The sequence below is a fragment of the Pararge aegeria genome, chromosome 6 (assembly GCF_905163445.1).
Source record: "Pararge aegeria chromosome 6, ilParAegt1.1, whole genome shotgun sequence".
Taxonomy (NCBI): domain Eukaryota; kingdom Metazoa; phylum Arthropoda; class Insecta; order Lepidoptera; family Nymphalidae; genus Pararge; species Pararge aegeria.
In genome coordinates this window covers 8,664,476-8,680,940 of record NC_053185.1, presented here as the reverse complement: position 1 = coordinate 8,680,940, position 16,465 = coordinate 8,664,476, and the positions used below count along the sequence as shown (strand labels likewise).

At 38.1% G+C, this 16,465-nt stretch overlaps 1 protein-coding gene across 8 annotated transcripts in view; it reads left to right on the top strand.

The window, feature by feature from the left end:
- Positions 1–16,465, top strand: part of LOC120624252 (serine/threonine-protein kinase tousled-like 2) — a 48,938-nt gene that overhangs the window by 10,855 nt on the left and 21,618 nt on the right. For 2 of the 8 annotated variants that reach the window (XM_039890695.1, XM_039890693.1), the window contains exons 1-2: positions 2,473–2,935; positions 16,077–16,162. The exons of 1 other annotated variant lie outside the window; for it this stretch is intronic. In XM_039890695.1, coding sequence (XP_039746629.1) covers positions 2,863–2,935; positions 16,077–16,162 — 159 coding nt within the window. In that variant the 5' untranslated portion in view covers positions 2,473–2,862. Of the gene's footprint in view, positions 1–2,472; positions 2,936–16,076; positions 16,163–16,465 lie in introns of those variants that run through there. 5 more of the 8 variants (XM_039890698.1, XM_039890694.1, XM_039890697.1 and 2 more) reach the window with 4 other exon arrangements.

Sequence of the window (16,465 nt, the reverse complement as noted above, 5' to 3'; positions counted from 1 at the left end):
AATATACAAGTAAACCCTTTGAAGCGACTAGGAGGTTTTCCCACCCTCTCTTTACTTATTCACGAGCCACACTAATGGACCGAACAATAATTGTATTGACTCGTGCCAAATTTGTTTATTAAATTATTTCCTCGCGCACATCTTTTTTTTCCAAATAAGCGCTACTAAAGACCAATTAAAGGAAATTTCTAAAAGATCAGTACATTTTTACACAAGTTTACTTATTTTAATAATAATCGTAAAGAACTCTCTGTATGTGCGGATTTATGAAAACTTGTCAAATCCGCAAAGCGTAACTCCCTGTAGCGACCGATAGATTGTATGTCGTCGCCTTTCGCACACAGGAACAGGTTTCGCGGTGCAATGCGTTATTTCGCTTTGAGCTACTAACGTTTGCATTTTCAAATTTAAATTAATGTCGCAATTGCAACAGGTACTAAGCGAAAAATACGTGTTTTGAATATGTACAATTACGGAAAATAATAAAACATTATAAGTGAAAACGGAAAGAAAAATCTTTTAGTGACGACTTTGAGGGAGGAGTAATAGTGGGTGTTAAGGGGTGCGGTCGGTGGTAGGAGTTGTTATATAGTGACGCGATCACGTGTACATTTTGCAGCCTGTATTGATCCTGTCGTCTTTTTCTTGTTAAATGCGGTAACTGCGTGTTTCTAGCAATTTAAAACTGAAGGCTTAACCTTCAAATACGTACATTTCATTGTAATATACTTTAAAACTTTGTGACTCATTTCAAATAAACCTTAAAACTAGGTGTCTACTTATAGCTCCAATACGAACTCATGTATATGTTATGTTATGTATATTATGTATATGATTAAAGTAGACACGAAGGCTCTATTACTGCTGTATTGATCGGCAGTAAGTATCGCTGTAAGTATCGTTTTAATTTGTTGCCGTTTTACTATCAATGATCTTAATAGTTGCGTCGTTAATTAGTATTTGTTTAAAGTAACGTCTCCATATTACATACCGTTTTTTTAAATATAATAAATTAAAATATAATTATTCGCAACGTTATCCGTGTGGATATTGTTGTGTAATAAAGCAGGTGTCGCGAACTCTCGAGCCGTGCTGCTGTCCCAAGCGTATTGCCGTGTCGACCCGAGGCACTCCGCGCCTCTCGACTCCGTTGCCGTTTGGGTGCGTGCCATTATTTCCTCACTTTATTTTATTTCTGTCAAACAAACCTATATCGGTAATGGGTCGGTCGATATGAATTTTATAGCGTCTAGCTTGTTAGCGAATAAACTTTGACCTTTCCCTTTATTTCAGTTGGTATGTTTAAATTTTCTAGTTAGGTTTAATAGCGGCGTTTTGTTTAAGGTAGAACTAGTATGCTTCGAGTAGTTAAATCTCCAAAAGCGTGGTCGAACTTAATCCGATGCACCGTTAATTCCTCTATTACCTAGAGTTCCAGTTTTAATACCACCAACTGGAGCTTGAGTAGTATAATAGCCAAAGGATTTTGAACCCATAGGAACGACCACTGCAAAAAGTGAGCAAATTCTTAGATGTTTGTTATTTAAAGTTAATATGGAAATATTGCATTTTGATTGGAATTATGAGCTATTGTAATGTTTATGGATGCGGATTGTATAGGCTTTTTATTAAAAGAATTAGTATAATAAGTAAAACATGAAACAAATCGAGAGTTGAACTCTGAAGCTAGTTCGCGCGTTCGGCAAAAGTTAGACAAGAGACTGAAAGAGGCGTGAGAGTTTAGTGAAGTAGAACGAGATGCGAGATTTGTATGCGTGCGCTCTATTTTGGTCGCGACTCGCGGTGGCACACTCGACGGCTAATCGGCGCGTCACGTGGCCAGCGCCGGAAGGATGGGGGGTGAGGCCTCGCGGGACGAGGCTGGGGCGTCGGAATGCAGTCACCACCGCTCGATGCACGGCTCGACGATTGATCGTTCAACTGCTTACCACTGAGCCATTTACACACACTGCCTGCCCACCTATTGTTTCAACATAACGACAGAATGACTCAAACCTCACTGACATAGGCAGTTATTATATAACCTGATAGGGCGGAACGTAGCAATCTGTTCCTGATTATTTGGATAATGCTATAATAATAAACCACATTAAATGTTAAATAATCTATATTGCTCAAAAATTATTTAAACTTTACGATTAGCTGCAAAATGCTTCTCAAAGTCAAGTCTCAAAGATAAGTCGTTACAGTTTAGAAATGTAGAGCTAGAGCTATCTTAGCAGGTAATCCATAAAGCGCAAAAGCATTCTGGGCGCTTTGTTTGAGAGCGCAGGCTTTCCCGAAGGATTATTTGTATGCGTCCATGTTAGGATAAAATTGTGGAGTACAAGCAAGACGTAATTGCAGCGCGCGGATTGCAGGCAATCGCCCCCGCGCCGCTCCCGGCGCCCCGCTCTCGAACACCGTAAGTAAACAGTCTGGTGTTTATCCGCGTCTCGCTCGCACCGACCGCGTCGCGTTGTGCCTCTGAGGTGCACTCGCTGTTCCTATTATTTTCGTGACGGGTATTGCGCCGAAGCCGATTCCCGCATCCTCGCCCCGAGACGCGAGGTCCGGTCTCGCGGTGGAGGCGACGACGGCGGCCGTCCGCATCACGCGCCAGTCCACGCCCGGGGCCGACTGTCGCACGGCTCGCGCCCATCGAAACATTCGCGTACTGTGCTCGCCTAATCTCTTATGTCGGTTGGTGACAGACCGGTGTCGTTTAAAGCGCGTAGCGCTTGTTTCAGCCAATTACGGCAATAAAACTTAAACTGTGGGTCGGTGGTCAGTGTTTGGATTGTGACCTGGTGCGCTGATGGTATACGTGAATGTGAATGGGGTTCGGAGAGGAGTTGGAAGATGCATTTCAAGGAGTCGTTTGCGATGAGCGATCGTCCGAACGAGCGCGGCCGGCGCAACTCCCGCTGCAAGGGTGGGTGTTGATAGTTCGTGTCCGCTGCGTGCGGTGGCAGCGAATGTTCTGCGCTCAACGCTGTCGGCATGGTTGCCTCGCCGCTCGAAACTCGACAACATTGTCATATACAATAACAGCTGCTCGGTTGTAGCCGTTTACACAAATAAGGATTCAACTTCGTAATTGAAGATAATTTAGCAGTGTTTTTGGATTAGCCTTAATTTTGGCATTCTTAAAATAAGTTAGAGTCTGCTGCCTGAGAAAATCAAAGATCACAAAACTCTTAAGCATTTTGCAATTTCCTCGAGCTTACTCCAAAACTTGCAGAACATATCAATATTTTGGCTTAACTTTTTGCATCAAATATCTGCCTACCGGTTTTGAAAGATGCCATAAGGCGAATTTATTATCTATGGGATACCGTTAAGTGTGAAGGGTTCAGACCCTTAAAAAGTTTAATAGCTCGACTTTATAATTGCAAAAAGAGGATTCTCCTTTTTTAAAATATTGAACTTTTATAAATTCAAGGCTACTTATAGTTTCTCCGAGGCTTGCAAGTGGAATATAGAAGGTCAAAATAAAGGCCTATGCCAATAATATCGCTTTGTGTCTTTTAGATCGCTCGTTCTTTATTAATTTTTCAAGTTATATGACTGTACTTGGTTGGGGCCGTTGTTTTGTACGATGTCGTTAACTTGTTTTTTATTCCATAATCCCTGAATATTAATTTGTTTTAGTAGGTAGTACATAACCTACAGGTTAATCCATCCTACAAAGTTGTGAAAAATCCTAAAGATGACTTAAATAAAATTGACTATTTTAGTATCGGTGGTAAGAGGTAGGAGCGTTAATTATAGTTAGTATTTATATACATCTGTACATCTGTCTTCCATCCGTACATCTGTCTTGTCAGTTCGCCATCAATTCTTTTCAAAGCGAATATCAAATTCAACAATCACTTATCCCAATGAAAATTTCAATTTAATCGAAATAAAAAGACTTTTAGGAGACTCAAGACTTCCAAAGCAAATGTTAATAAAAAATCTCTGGCGGAGTATCAAAACAATTATTGTTTATTTTTTACCTATTAAAGGTACTTCCCATCGACCTAGTCTTGAAATTTGCTACGAAGATAGATCATATAGCTCAAATGGTGAAGAGAATACGAAAACCAATGATTTCAGTTCTCGTATTTCCAGCTAAAACTGGGAATCAGAATTTAAAAGTATTAAAAAGTATATTTTGCAAGCTCTAAAATAGGTTAACACGAATGAAACATTTGTTTGGCAGTTTTCGTTTGTTATATGTTACAAAAATATGTTAATGAGAGAGTTCATATAAATATTTAGGATATTATATCACTAATAAGCACAGTTTTTAAATATTAGAGGCAGCGTGGTAGGTTTATATTCTAAATCTCTCTTCTATGGCAGAGGAGGCTTAGCAGTGCGATATAAAGTGAAGAGTTTGCATGAATAACTTAATTATCCCGTTGAACATGAAAGGATTATGGTATATTATGACATTTATTATAAATAATAATTATATTTATATCTTTACTTATAATAAAACTGAAACAGGTGAAATTACGTACATTGAATTTATCTTTTGGAGGACACTTTAATCGATACTGAAGCAAAAACTATTTTTTTTCATTTTTACACGTGGACTTGATTTTGACTCTCTTTTGTGAGAACGGTCTGAATTCGTTCAAACTTTGTAGATATATCGAGGATCGGTCCTATGCATTTATTTGATAAGATTATTCCAATTTTCAATTTGATAAATAAGATTATTTTAATTTATATGATCTATACTTATAATAAATCTGTAACTGGAAGATTTCTGTACATTTAATATATTTTAAAAATTTTGACCGGGGGTGCTTTATAATCGATACTGAGTCCAAAACAAATTTGTATTGAATTTTAGTCTGTCTGTCTGTCTGTCTGTCCGGGCATCACGTGAAAACTACTGAACGGATTTAAATATTTTTTTTTATAGTTGTTGCTGATATTCCGGGTCAATATATAGGATACTTTTTATCCCGGTAAACAGTAAATTTTCGTCCGGGAAATGGGATGAAATTTTTTATCAATTTTACTTCATAACTCCGTTAAATTTGAATCAATTTTAATAATTTTTTTTTTTTAACTTTTTATTTGAAAGTTTATACTATCAAGTATGTAGTGTCTTATTTTAAAAAGGATCTGACAAATATTCTCGGAGATTAAGGACATAACTCTTCACATTATATAACAGCACGTCGCAAGGCATATGGGACAACGATCGAATGCATGCGTACCATCCTGGAATAGCTCATAGGCTTCTGTTTATCCCGGAAAAGCCAACAGCGCCTACAGGATAACATCGCTTTTTTTCCGCATTTGTCTTTCAAATTCCGCTTTTAGATTGACGTGGTTTTTTTAGATGGGCATAGTTGAAATATTATCAAGCTTTTGAGTTTGTTTGGTTGAACGCGCTAATCTCAGAAAATGCCGTTTCGATTTTAATTTTATTAGTAGTATTAATTAAGGCTATAAAACATTACGCTACAACCAATGGCTACCATCATTAATGAATAATGTTGTAAAAACTGCAAAAAATATCCTTTTTGAGAGATTCCGATGCGTGCGATGCGTGAACGGTAAACGTTACGCCAAACGACGGAAATATGTATCGGAATTGTTTCTTTAAAGTTCTATAAAACAGTCCGCGACAGCATACGACTACTTTTTGAAGATGACTCATTCGCGGACGGAGCATAGTCGCGCGGGTCTGCTAGTTATATTATGTTGTAAATAAACTAAACTAACAGGTAGAAATTAGTTTGGTTTTTTCATAACAATTGTGTTTGGTTTTTTTTATCTATCAATTCTTGTCTCTCTGTCTATATCTTGACCGCGCATCACGCGTTCGCGCCGAAAGTACTGAGTGTAATCAAATGAAACTTATTATGTCAAGTTCATTTCTTTTTGCACTGGAAATAGTAGTATTACCTGTTTTTGCCCTAATTTCGTGTTGATCTCATGTTTAATATTGGTTATAAAAGAATACAGCAAACACATAATATAATATAGGAGTTTCTAGCCGCTTTTTAATTTTTTTATTGAGTCCAACAGCATAAAAAGAAACTGAAATTACCTACGTGCTACTTAAGAGCAAAGACGACCATGACGTAGAGCAAAGACGACCATGACGTAATTTTGCATGAGTTAGCTTTAGCTTACCTTTTCCTTATTTTCGGTTCTGTATTTCACAAATTCGGTTTTATTAGGCAATAGGATCAATTAAAACTCTTTTATTAAGGAACTTCTTTTGATAAAGATGAAGAAATAAAATTAATCATCGCCCATCAGATATTAGCAGTAATTACCTATTTAGCGATTTGTTAGATCTTAGAAAGCTTCACGTTTTAGCTTAGCTTTTTAACCTATGTCATCCATCCGTAAACCCTCCAGTGATAATTTTTCTGTACGAGACTTATGATCAACCCAAATCTCTAAACCTATGAATCTTTATACAATAAATACGTGGGGTAAAAATTTAAATGCTCTGCTCTGCCATCCTTGTTGAGCGCTGATCGTTAGTTGGTTTAGTAGAGTCGTTTCCGAATACCATACCATACTGGATAAAACACGTCGAAGAAGATTAATGTTACTTACATTTGTTGTTTTTAAGTAGAACATTGTGATTTATTTTATTACATACTCGCGGATGCTAGCGACATCTTCCGCGTAAAGTTTTCTAATCCAAATTCTTAACGTGGCAGATACAATTTAGCAGTGCTATGCTGTTTTTATTCTTCTCTATAAAATAGGATGGCATTACTAAATTCGGTCTGCTATCAGAAGAAATGATTGGTCATATAAGCAACGGACGTCAAGAGAATTATAAGGGAGTAAGTTGTATAGAAAAACAAAAAACAAACCTAACGAACACTGACAGGATTAAAGAATTATGTAATTTAAATTTCAATAAACACAGATACATATACGGTCGTGTGTGTATTTGTTCATTGAGCAGCAAATTATAAGTCATTATCCTTAAAAGTAGTCGAACTTTTAGGAAAGGTTCATGGTGAATGATGCCAGCATAAATACCGTATCGGGTTTCCGAATTCTGGTCAATTCAGTTGGGCTAGATTAATCGCGCAATAGGCTAGGCTATCGCGATGTTGTTAGTTTCATAAATCGCGTATATGTAAAGTCAGAAGCTATACAATTAATATTGCTAGCAGGTCATCGCGCTCAATCAGGCGACTACGCGATTACAGTACATCCTCTATCACTGCGAACTGGTCCCTTGTGTGAACAGATAATAATCGGGCGACCATCTGAAGCTATCCTTAAATGGTCATACGATATAAGGGGATTGACAGGGAAAAGCTAATGGGATACATAACGTGATTTAAGCCGGATGGGACGCGGGTACGAAAGGGAATTTTGTGTAACTTTTTTTGAACTGAAAAAGGACCAGGTGCTCTAGCGGGACGGAAAAAATATCATCAATAGCGAATGTTTCCAGCCGGCGTCACGCCCCGTTGTTAACCTGTCTTAAAAAATAGAGAAATTATTTTAAGTTGATGAAATAAATTTTAATGAAAGATTTTTCAAATCAGACTATAATTTCTAGAGATTTCGAAGCGATATAAAACTTTAATCCTTTGTTTAATCCCTTTCGTGGTGGAGTATCTTTAAGCCTTAGACATGTGCTCCACCATTTTATTCTTTCATTATATGCCCTAAAAATTATTCAATTCCGACTGGTATTTTCAGGGAACAGTGGGTTCTAAACAAACAAGGAAACATAGTACTTTCAAAGCTTTATTATTAATGGTATAGATATTTATTATGTAGATAACATGTCGCGACTCTTCAGGAGAATCAAAAGGCTCGGCTAATTTTTTAACGGCCCAGCTACACTAGAAATAGCCCAAGGTTATTCTTAGGGAGCAGTTTTCACATTAGTTTTACTTTAAGCGCAAATTTGCCATTATCTCACAAGGGACACCAGGGGCGTGCGACCGTTTGTACCGCTATGGCATCTTGAGCGACAAATAACAGAGCAGACATAATGATCGTCAGTGTCAAAAGTAGACGTGCAAAAGACATCGTCAAGTACAAGCACTGTGCGGGTGGAGCATCTTTGGTAGCGCAACCGTTGTTGCATATAAATCTCAATAAATATGATTGGTTCCGGCATCAGCGCGCTCGCCGCCTTCAAATCAGTTGCATAATCAAGTGATTACCAGGTACCCTCTATAGAGCTGCAAACATTTTGTAGGTAGAGCAACTGGTTGCGCCGCCACTTGTGTGCACTGGTAAGAGAGAGTTCCCACTTCTTCTTGGGGTGTCTCCTCGACTCGGGAAGGTTGGCTTTCACTCACCACTCACGCTTACACTCGCGTTTAAATTAATTCTACTGGACTCGCGATTCTAGTCCTTTTCGAGTGATGCCTAGACCGGACTTTTCAGCATACATATATAGATATATTTATTTAATTATGTTAAAGTTACTTCTAGCTACTTTGATGTCTTTAATTTCTCTTTCGCTGGCCCAGGTATCATTAATCTACTTAACGAAATATTTGTGACTTCGACTCTCTACTTTTTAGCCTGTGACTCTGATGTTAACGTCATCAATATTATTTTGCGATGTGACCATGAACTTAGTCTTTAAAATTTCATTCTAAGTTGAGTTGCTCGGGTGATAATTCTTTAATTATATGCTGCAGTCGATGCTTTATGGAAAGTATCGTCGGCGTATCTATTTTATTCATCCTACTTAAGGTCCTCGACTCCGTCGGCTATTATAGTTTCCGACTACAAATTAAGTAGAATGACGCCGTAGATTGACGCCTAATAAGAAAATCTACCAAGCGATTTAGCGTTCCGGTACGGTGGTACGTCTTTGTCAAGTAGGGTGATAACTAGCCACGGCCGACGCCTACCAGAAACAATTATGTTATGTTTGGTCGGACTGTCTCGTCTCTGTGACAATTTATCAAGAGATTAAAGACGGCGAAGGAATTTTGTTTTGCTTTATAGTGTGGTGTTATGGTATTCAGACTAACCAATGCCCACCACCTTAAACACAAAAATGCTGAGGTCTGGATTCGGCGATTATTAAATGTGGGTAAAACTACATAAAAACAAAGAATGCTTTTTAATTATAAAAATATATTCATCATTCTCTTTGGAATATTCGACATTCGGTTTGGTACAGGCTTTAGGGGTGATACGGTAGCGGGTGTGAGAGGTGGATACAAGGGAGGGGGGGGGGGGGGGGGGGTCACAGAGGATGGAGGTGAGATCATAGTGGCGAGTGGCCTGGGGAGGCGATCAATATGTACATTGAACATACATACATACCTACCTATATAAATAACCGTACCTAACTTCTCCCAACTCACTGTCTGCCCCAGATACTGCGCCAAAACCCCGTTCCCCCACCCCTCCTTGCCATTTCACCGATTCTTTTTCATAAACATTGTTATTACATAGGCATAAAATTACCATTATGAACTTCTGTATTCCGACGGAGTGTAGATGAATATTTTGAAAAGGGTCCATTTTTTGCAGAGAATTTGTTAATATATATACAAACAAAACTGATTTTTATATATATATATATATATATATATATATATAGGTTTGTTAGGTTTCTGTACTAATTTGATTTTAGCAACAAACAAATATATTATACGTTAGTTCCTGGTTGACCTCCATTGCAGAAAACAATTAAATAAACAATTAAATGCCAGAAAGTTTGACTACGGCCCACAGGGCTGGAGTTCGATACATTCGATCTCTCAAGAAGTGTTATGGGGACAAGAAATGAAAAAATCTGTAGTATAATCCTATGACAGGCAACAATGAAGTATTCATACAATTTTTTGCCGATATTGTAAGGTTTATAGCTTCTATCAATAATTTACTAAATCCACGCAGTCATACAGAATCTACCAGAAAAAGATAGCTTTTTTGGAGTTGGCTTTTCTACTTATAGCTATCTGTTGTGAGTATAAAATATTTTATCATAAGAAGTGCTCAAGTTATAAATAAATATACTACGACAATACACACATCGCCATCTAGTTCCAAAGTAAGTGTAACTTGTGTTATGGGTACTGAGGTAGCTGATGAATTTTTTTATGAATATAATACACATAAATACTTATAATATACTCTAAGGATCAGCAGAGGATTTAAAATTAAAAATAAAAAGAATCACGATCAGCCTAACTTTAATTTACAAATTCCAATTTTAACAAAAAAATAAACATAACCAAAATAAAAACAGATCCATTAAATAAGCACACAGTACACGCAAATTATCACAAGAAATAACAATTAATTAATACAAGAAAAATGGCTCACGTGACCCGATATGCTCAGCACACACAACGTTCTTCATTGAGATCCAACGAACAAATGAATTTATGACGGTACAGTGCTTGGTTTTATAGGAGGGTCGGTATCGGTGGGGGATGCGGCTAACACGGCCTCTCCTGACGAAGGGTCGTCCCTGACCCGTTGATATGGTGTGGTGCTGGGGGCAGCATCAGCCAACGCCGATGGTCCTGCCTAAGGATCAAAATCCAACAGGCATGGAGGATCCGGTGCCCGATCCCGGTGCTGCGGGGTCTGACGGACTTTCTTCAGTTTCGTCATCTGTAGGGAAACCAACATGTTAGAAAGAAGATCCAGCGTACCAGAAGTTATCACAATCAGCTCAGTCTTCTTTCACTATGACGCTTTCACACAATCCATACGTCACGCAACTCAGATCATCTTAAACACAGTCTTACAAACATCACCTCAGAGACGTCTCAAAATAAGAAAATAGGGCCCTGTTACTCTTATCCTTGTTCTTCGTTGACACCTCCAGGCGGCAGCCGTCTGCCAAACACTGACCGCTTCGTCGACCGCCCCATGACTGGTTGCAGATGTCATCTCCAACGCGCTCACGCGTTCACCCAATCAAGGGTCTACTGTCCGACTGAGTGCTTAGCACTGCTGACTACGGACCAGTCCACACAACTTGGACGTCCGACTGAGTGCTTAGCACTGCTGACTACGGACCAGTCCACACAACATGGACCTCGCGTTAACACACATGCGTGCCTTCACTCCGACAGTTACTCTTAACCGTCTACCCGACTAGGTGCCTCGCACCCCTCACGGGTCTGCCAACCGAGCCATTTACCTTAACCCACCACCACTACCTACGACGCTGTCGATCGCCATCCACTATCCTAACACAGCTTAAGCTAACCTTTGAAATTTGCTAACAGTGTTTTAAATTGAGTTTACTACTTTTAATTTGTCCTATTCCGCTAAGAGGTCTTTCTATGAGAGAGAGAGAACCTACCTACCTACCTACCTATACATGTGGGAAAATAAGTCTTGTTTATTTTTGTTACTAAATAGGATAGCGACAAACAGAGCCACAAGCAGTGTTTAAATGCGATTAAGATAAAATCGGTTGCATTCTTATTGCCAAAGAACGCAGCACACGTCTCCGGACACCACTCGCCCGCCAAGGCACCATGTATTGCGCAGCCGCTTGCGTCGTTTTCCCATAGCTGCCGCTCAACAGCTTGATCTCGTAACGACCGCTCGGCAGTGCGCCGACCACTCTATACGGACCGCGCATCCCAGGATCAAATTTTCCTGTCGACTGAGAAATTTTATCACAAACACAAGATCACCAACCGCATACTGACGAGGTGGATGCCTATGCAGATTCGAATACTCGTTCCTGGCGACCTTGGTTTTCTCGAAGGAGTTGTCTCGTCCTGTGCCTCATAACCGATGCTACTGGCGTCTGTGTGAACCTCGGTGGGTAATTTATGATCAAAGATAGCCAAGATTGGCTCGCTGGTCAAGTGTCGGATGAGGTCTTGGCGTACCTTTTCTTGTTCGTCTCCCCAGTGAAATGATACCCCTTTTCATGTCACATAGGCGATGCACCCAGTCTTGGTTGCGTAGTCTTTAATGTAACGGAAAAATAGCCAGCGAGACCTAGGAATTGCCTTACCTGTTTGACATTCCCTGGTGGTGGAGTCTTCGCCAGTGCTTCCACTTTTCTGGGGCTCGGCTTAACCTGACCTTGACTCACTATTCTACCAAGATATTCAACCTCGGTAGTATGGAAGTCGCATTTTCGAAGGTTGATTGAGAACCCCGCAAACGTGAGAGTATTCAGTACACGGCGCAGCAGCTCAATGCCTTCAGGAACAGAGTTGCTAAGGAGCAAGACATCGTCAACATAAACTAACACCTTACCTTCATCTATGAGAGCGCGACCTACGATTACGTCGATCAACACTAGTCGAACGTGATAGAGTCCTATCACGGGAATTTGCCCTATCGCTATAATGGCGTAGTGGCGTTAGACTTCTCTAATAGCTACGCGAATGTGATCGTGATCTACTGCGCGTTTTACCATGCTTACTTGTGCGCAAAGGGCTCCGCGAGCGGTGAGCCCGGCCACGTGAGCCACTTTTCAAGCGATCCCTTGATCGACCACGTGGCATTATACCAATCCGATAAAAAGGTTAGTTATACACAAAACAAAATATTTTTTTTTTTCTACGACGCGGGTAGATCTGTTTCCCTCCTGGTTTTGTTTATGTGGGCTCTTTAGCAGGACTTTATCCCACTTCTGATCTAAGGATCAGCAGAGGATTTAAAATTAAAAATAAAAAGAATCACGATCAGCCTAACTTTAATTTACAAATTTCAATTTTAACAAAAAAATAAACATAACCAAAATAAAAACAGATCCATTAAATAAGCACACAGTACACGCAAATTATCACAAGAAATAACAATTAAGTAATACAAGAAAAATGGCTCACGTGACCCGATATGCTCAGCACACACAACGTTCTTCATTGAGATCCAACGAACAAATGAATTTATGACGGTACAGTGCTTGGTTTTATAGGAGGGTCGGTATCGGTGGGGGATGCGGCTAACAATACAGATAAACACCCTGAAAAACATTCATGTTCATCACACAAACATTTTCCAGTTGTGGGAATCTAATCCACGACCTTGGACCTTGAAGCAGGGTCTCTACTCTCTGCCCACAGCGCCACTCGGCCGTCAAAAAAAAAAACTTCTCGTGATTTCAAGACTGGACACTTTTTATAGTATACCGCTACTTTTCCTTTTATTTTTTTTAAAGTTTTCGCTCTTACTCCGGAATGCTAGCCAACTTTGCCAAGTTTCATCAAGATCGGTGGAGTGGTTGAGCGTAGATAATTAGTAAGCAAATAAACAAACAGACCCTGTCATTATTTATGCATGACTTATAACATATAAGTCCTTTCTTAAAATAAAATACCAACGAAAATAGGGTCACAATTTGAGACTGAGTTCTTTACTTTTAGTTGACACTTTACGACTGACATCTATCATCTTTCTAGTGTAGATCGAAGGGCGGTGGTGATAACCACATTCCTCAATTTAAAACTGAAGTTCGGGAGTGTTCAAAACGCACCCTATAGGGCTAAGATGTGCGCCACAAGATAACTCTTCGACGTGTCGCAGCAGATGTTATTGCACTTTTTAATTGGTCTTGATAGAGATAATTTAAAACTATATACTCCCTGCGGCATGTTCGTCGTTTGGATCGTTTGAGAAAACTCTGGGGAAACGTATGGTTGGCATGGGAAACCATCACTTTTCCCGAGATAAAAAATATCCGAAGTCTGTCAAGGGCATATAATGCAAAATTCGCCGGTCGAGCTGTGAAGTCGTGCTTAGGTTTGGTTATTTTTTTAAACGATTTTGAACATATTTTACGGTATCTTCCGGCATTAGACTTGTAACAAACAAACAAACAAGACATTCTTTAATTTTAATGTAGGACCCGCTATCTTGACAGCCGGTTGGCGCAGTGGGCAGCGACCCTGCTTTCTGATTCCAAGGTCGTGGGTTCTGAAAAGTGCTTGTGTGATGAACCTGGATGTTTTTCAGTGTCTGGGTGTTTATTATAAGTATTTATGTGTATTATATTCATAAAAATATTTATCAGCTATCTTAGTACCCATAACATAAGCTTCGCTTACTTTGGGGCTAGATGGTGATATGTGTATTCTCTTAGTATATTTATTCATTTATTATTTTTAATTATTATTATTATCAAAGTTTATCGACGTCTTGAGATTTTGATGTTATGATTTTTTTATTTGTATTATTAGCACAATAGCTAGAAGACTACCAAGTTATCTGTAAGCTTGTTTCCTGTGATATAAAGTCTAATGCACTCAACTCTCCCTTCCAAACTGAAAAAGTTTCTTCGAAGTCGATTGTCTTTTCCGCGATAACTCCTTACATAGTCTTCTACCTGCTTATGAATTTTTTTTATTCCGTGAAAAACGATCTAGCCTTAGCAAAGTTAATTATTTACCCTTTCACTTAGTCATTATTACTAGTTACTACTACTTATTAGCTCTATAACTAGTAGTAAGTGTTTGTAAAGAATATATAGATGTAGAGCTTAAATCCACCAAGCTGGTCCAATACGAATAGGCGAACTTAGGTCATTCCCCAGCCATTAATAATGAGTGCAAATGAAAGCGCAACATGCTCTACAACGCACGAAGGTAGGTGAGATCCACTTTTTCAAGTAGTTACCAATCTTTCCTCTTTATACAAAACGCATTGTTTGACATGCGACACTGGTATTATTACTAGGTCGCTTATTAAAAATGAACAAATATTAGTTGATATTTGTTAATTTTAATTATTAAACTTTCTAATATGTTTTCGTTTACCAAGAACTGTATTAAAAATATATATATATTTATATAATTAACTGTATGTATGTGATAGTTCACCACTGATTTGCAACTGACAGAAATTACCGAACACGGACACGTCTTTTTGTGAACTTTTTGTCTATATATCACTGAACTAATTTTGTAGAAATTTACAAGTAGCATTAGTACAAAAAAAAAATCAGTGCAATTTCTGCAAAATAATATATAGAAGATCTTATGTTTGTATTACCTGCTGTGTTTTGTACAAAAGTTTTTTCGTTTCACTTCTTTCGTTAATTATTGCTATGGATGAGTTCAACAAAAGTATCTCTAAACATCCTTCGCGTTTTAAAATTGAAATTATGGCTTTTAGGTTATTGTATATTCTCTGGTTGAAATGAGTAAATAATTAATCAGTTAACAAATAGCGGAAAAAATTTAAAAACAACAAGAAAAAGTAAAATGTGTTTGCTTTTTTTACTATTAAATTCTAAAAAACCGGGCTTTTACAGATGATTTAAATGTGATTCCTTAAAATAAATTCTCTTTTTTTAACGAAAGAGCTAGGTTTTGAAACGTTTTCTTCCAAAATTTGTGCTTTGAAAGTGTTTTTTTTGGCATGTCTTAAACACAAACAATGCTTTGACGTTAATAGACAAAATAAGCACGGTAAAGTGGTGTCGCTCGACAATAAGAAGTGTGTAACCGTAGCCAAATAATAATTGATAGTTTTAAAAATGACTCAGTAAATCAAAACTACCTTAAGGAAAATAATTGTGCAGCATACAAACAATTAAAAAAAACTTAGATATCATGAAATCTTTACTAGCAGATTGTAGCAAAGCATACTTTTTTAACAAAATATTCACAAGATTCTATTAGTTTAACCTGTATGTACATCTTTATAAGTTTAAATGGAGACAGATATTATTCACCCACCAATTTGGTGAAAAAACCTGTTTTTGAAAGAATAAGTAACGTTTCACTTATACAAATAAAACGGAAATCTAATCCTATTATATCTCTTTTAAAAATTGCTTAACTTGTTTACAAGAAAAGCATATATCCAAAGATCCGTATAGTAATAATAGTAAAATTATCAGCTTGTTTGAGTTGAAATCGAAAATTTAGATTCTGACTCGTTTGTTCAGACATATACTTGTATGTTGGAAGTAACCTTGGATATATTGGAATTTTTTTGTGTAATCTAGGTACACACACACCGGCTCCATATATCACTAGATCAAATAAAAATATAGTTCAACGGATTTAATACATTATAATATTGTTCAAATCTTATGTTTGTACAATTAGTAACTACTTTATTACAATAAATAAAGAAGGTTGGGCGTAATATAGAGTTTAATCTGTTGTTGTTAGGCGCTGGCGTCAAGATGGAGCACTTCCAGGCGGCGCTGGATCCTCGCAAGCAGGAGCTTCTGGAGGCTCGCTTTCTGGGCGCCAAGGTCAGCATTCACTTTGTATCTATCCCACTTGTACTGAATATAATACCTATCTGATTTAGTTGGAAATAACACATATTTATTACGCTTACTTACATCAACGTCAACATTTCTGCAATTCATTTCTTATTGTGTATGTACAACTCTTTAATAACATGAGATAGTAAATTGCCTTGAAAAGAATCCTACCAATCAAATCGCCCACGTAAATGTAGCATTGTTTATCGGTGCGGTATTAATAACCATCTATTTTTGCGGAGAGATATGCGTTATTGTTATTGCACTCAAAATATGTTATATTAATTG